Raw genomic sequence first — 4,064 nt, forward strand, 5'->3', positions numbered from 1 at the left:
AAAGAAAGAAAAAGAAAGAAGGATAAGAGGAAAGGAAAGGAAAGGAAAGGAAAGGAAAGGAAAGGAAAGGAAAGGAAAGGAAAGGAAAGGAAAGGAAAGGAAAGGAAAGGAAAGGAAAGGAAAGGAAAGGAAAGGAAAGGAAAGGAAAGGAAAGGAAAGGAAAGGAAAGGAAGCAGGGAGGCATCGTTAGGTTCTGTTGAAACACCAAATCGCCAAGGGGAGGGGGAGACCATCAGCTGAACGGTCACCTTGCACACTGCATTTCCCCTCCACCCTTTGGACAAGTGACACCCTGGAGAAAAAAAAAATAAATAAAAATAAACCCGAGAGCAATTGGCAAGGCGACTGCGGCTTGAAGTGGGATACGGGGAGAAAAAAAAAAAAAAAAAAAAAAAAAAAAAGGAAAAATGAAAAAAAAAAAGCCAAACTCTCAGGTAGCGAGAAATCGGACACATTCTTACACACTCGCACAAGCCCTGCGAGTGACAGAGTGACACTCCCAGTGACACACTCACTCACACTCACTCACACACACTCACTCACACTCGCACACCCCCGGCCCCGCCGGCCGCGCTCTCCCCGCTCCCCCCGGGCGCCGCCGACTCCCCGCGCTCCGGCAGCCGCCGGGCGGACGCGGCGGGCCCGCGGGCGGCCAATCAGCGCGGCGCTTCCCGCCCCTGGCCAATAGCAGGCGCCACATTGTTGTCAAATGTTGCCTAATGGCAACGCGGGGCGCAACAATAGCGCGAGTGGCGGCGGGCGGCGCGGCGGCCACCGCGCTCTCCGGGCAGCTCCGGCCGCGCGGGGCGCGTCCCGAGCCCGGCCGAACCGCGCCGAATCCTTCCGAACCTCGCCGAGCCCAGCCGAGCCCTTCCGAACCGGCCCGAACGGCCCCGGCCGCGGGTCCCGCTGCCCGGTGCCGCCGTCGGCTCTGCCCGCTGCGGGAGCGCGGTCCCGGTGCGGCCGCTCGGGGCGGTTTCTTTCTTTCTTTTTTTCTTTTTTTTTTTTTTTTCCTTTTTTTCTTTTCTTTTTTTTTGTTTTGTTTTTTCCCCTCCTGGATCGTTGCCCTCGTGGCGAGGGGCCGTGCCGCCGGAGGAGCCGGATTGCTCCGTGGAGGGACGCCGCTGACCGGTGATAACAGCGCAAGGGGGGAGCGGGGAGCCGAGCCCGGCGGCACCGGGGCTCGCCGGCCCCGGGGGGCGGCACAGCTCGGCGGCGAGCCCGGCGCCATGGACTCGGCGCTGCCCCGCCAGGTGCGCCCGGGCAGCGGGGCGGCGGGGGCGGCCTGAGCTGCGCGCCCAGAGCCCGGGGGCGCAGCGGGGAGCGAGGAAGGAAGGAAGAAGGAAGGAAAAGAAAGGAAAGGAGGGGGGCGGGAGGGCGCGGAGGGGCTCCGGGAGCCGCGGCGAGAGGCGGGGGGGGCTCGCATGCCGCCCCCCGGGCCCCCGTCCGCGCCCCGTGCCCGCGCCTAGAGCCCCGGGGGCGCTCCGCGGGTGCCCCGGCCCCTCGGGGGCCGCCGTCGGGCTCGCCCCTTCCCTGCGGCCGGCGGCATGGAGCTGCGCTCGGAGCTGCCCAGCGTGCCCGCCGCGGCCCCCCCGGTGCCCCCCAGCTCGGTGGCGGCGGCGGCGGCGGCCGCGGCGGCGACGCTGCCGGTGAGCGTGGCCGGGAGCCTGCTGCGGGCTCCGCCGCTGCTGCTGCGGGCGGCCGAGAAGTACCCGCGGACGCCCAAGTGCGCCCGGTGCCGCAACCACGGCGTGGTGTCGGCGCTGAAGGGCCACAAGCGGTACTGCCGCTGGAAGGACTGCATGTGCGCCAAGTGCACCCTGATCGCCGAGCGGCAGCGCGTCATGGCCGCGCAGGTGGCGCTGCGCCGCCAGCAGGCGCAGGAGGAGAACGAGGCCCGCGAGCTGCAGCTGCTCTACGGCACCGCCGAGGGGCTGGCCCTGGCGGCCGCCAACGGCATCATCCCGCCCCGGCCCGCGTACGAGGTCTTCGGCTCCGTCTGCGCCGGGGCCGGCGGCGAGGGAGGCGCCGGCGCCTCAGGTGAGGCTGCGAGGGGATGGGGCTGAAGGTGGGGGTGTGGGGCGGATGGACGGACCGACCGACGGGGGGTGCGTGGCTGTGTGTGTCTGTGTGTCCGTCTGTGTCTGTGTGTCCGTGTGGGGCTGGCGGCCGCGCTGACGGCTCTCTCCCTTCTCCCCCCCGCGCCCCGCAGACGCCAAGGTGCAGAAGTTCGAGCTGTTCCCCAAGACGCTGCTGCCGAGCCGCGCCGTGACCCCGCAGCAGGCGGCCGGGAAGCCCCTGTCCCCCGACGGCGAGGCCGCGCCCGGCACCTCCTCCCCGGAGGCTCGCCACGGCTCGGGCTCGGAGAACGGGGACGGCGAGTCCTTCCTCAGCTCGCCCGTCTCCAAGGGCCCGAAGGAGGGCGAGGAGAGCCCGGGCTCCATCAGCCCGCTGGGCTCGGACTCGGGCTCGGAGGCGGACAAGGACGAGCAGGACCCGTCGCCCTCGGCCGGCGGCCGGCAGCGGACTCCCATCGACATCCTGACGCGCGTCTTCCCGGCGCACAAGCGCAGCGTGCTGGAGCTGGTGCTGCAGGGCTGCGGCGGCGACGTGGTGCAGGCCATCGAGCAGATCCTCAACAACCGCGGCCCGGACAAGGGCCCCGAGGAGGGCTGGGCTCGGGATGGTGCCCTGCAGGGCCTCCCGCCCGCCCCGGCCGCCGCCGCCCACCACCACCGGCCCTTGATAGCCGGAGCCATGGCCCCCGCCATCGGCACGCTGGGCAGCCGCTCGGCCTTCTCCCCGCTGCAGCCCAACGCCACGCACTTCGGGGCCGAGGCCAGCGCCTACCCGCTGGGCACCCACCTGGGACTCAACCCGCTGCGCCTCGCCTACTCGGCGCACAGCCGGGGACTGGCCTTCATGACCCCTTACTCGACGGCCGGGCTCATGCCCACGCTCGGCTTTCGGCCGCCCGTGGACTACGCCTTCAGCGACCTCATGCGAGACCGCTCCGCCGTGCACAAGGAGCAGGTCTACTCCGGCGGCCTCTACGGGCCCATGGTCAACAACACCCCCGAGAAGCAATAGCGCGGCCTCGGCGGCGGGGTGGGGGGTGCCAGCATGGCCAGGGGGCTCGGGTGCGGTTGCTGCCACCGCCCTCGGTGGCACTTGGGGGTGGGCAGGGAGCTGGGCAGAGCTGGGTGCCTTCAGAGGGCCAGAAGGTGCGCTTGGGTTGGGGAGGCACGAGTCGCTCTTTGTTGCTTATGGCCATAAGCATGGATATACCCTGGGTGTGCTGCGGGGTGGGTACGTGCACACGTACCGCGCACACACACACACACACTCCCCCCATACATTTATATATATGTATACTAGCAAGTGTATAATGTTATAAAATGGAAATCTAAGTTATTAATGTAACTCGTAGGTGAACTTGGTATTAACGTTAAGCTAAAGGTTAGACAGCTCATTGTAATACTTACCAGGCATATAGATGAAATATATTGTCAAATTGAAAGCCCTTCTCCTCCTGCCCCCGGAAATGTTACGACCTGTATATAACATTGGAAAGTAGATATATTTGTAACTGTCCGTAGGACCCAGGCGCCAATGGTGTATGATGGTTTAATAAGCCTCCTTCATTTGTGATCTGCAAGAAAATTGCTTTCTCGTTCCAATGTAGCAAACTTCTTGCTGTTTCTAACAGGTAATTCTGTGTTTCCATTTCATAGAAATAAATGTTATTTTCTATTAAAAAAAAACAACAGTGGTATAAGTGGCAAGTGGTATTTGATCAGGCGGTGAGAGTGTTTTGGGAGATTGGTTTGGCAAGCACGGTCAATATCAGAAGGAGTCTACAAAACTAGTACAAATATGTTTATTACATTTTTATCATCGTGAAACCAGGTAGACTCCGGAAAATTTGCAAATAAAAGCGAAGCCTACAAATGGGACCAATTTCCGTATCAACTGAAATTGTTAAAGAACTTTATTTCCAGTTCTGGTCTTTATCTTATTCACGCCAGAAAAAAAAATAAATAAATAAAATAAAAACCGGAGAT

The 4,064-nt window shown here is 62.9% G+C and overlaps 1 protein-coding gene across 1 annotated transcript; it reads left to right on the top strand.

Moving 5' to 3' along the window:
* Positions 1 to 1,547: 1,547 nt before the first annotated feature.
* On the top strand, positions 1,548 to 3,090 carry DMRTA2 (DMRT like family A2). The gene is given in 2 exon segments (XM_032192704.1): positions 1,548 to 2,076; positions 2,213 to 3,090. Coding segments are annotated over 2 exon segments (1,407 nt in total).
* The last annotated feature ends 974 nt before the right edge of the window (positions 3,091 to 4,064 follow it).

This window comes from Aythya fuligula, chromosome 8 (genome assembly GCF_009819795.1).
Source record: "Aythya fuligula isolate bAytFul2 chromosome 8, bAytFul2.pri, whole genome shotgun sequence".
Lineage (NCBI taxonomy): Eukaryota > Metazoa > Chordata > Aves > Anseriformes > Anatidae > Aythya > Aythya fuligula.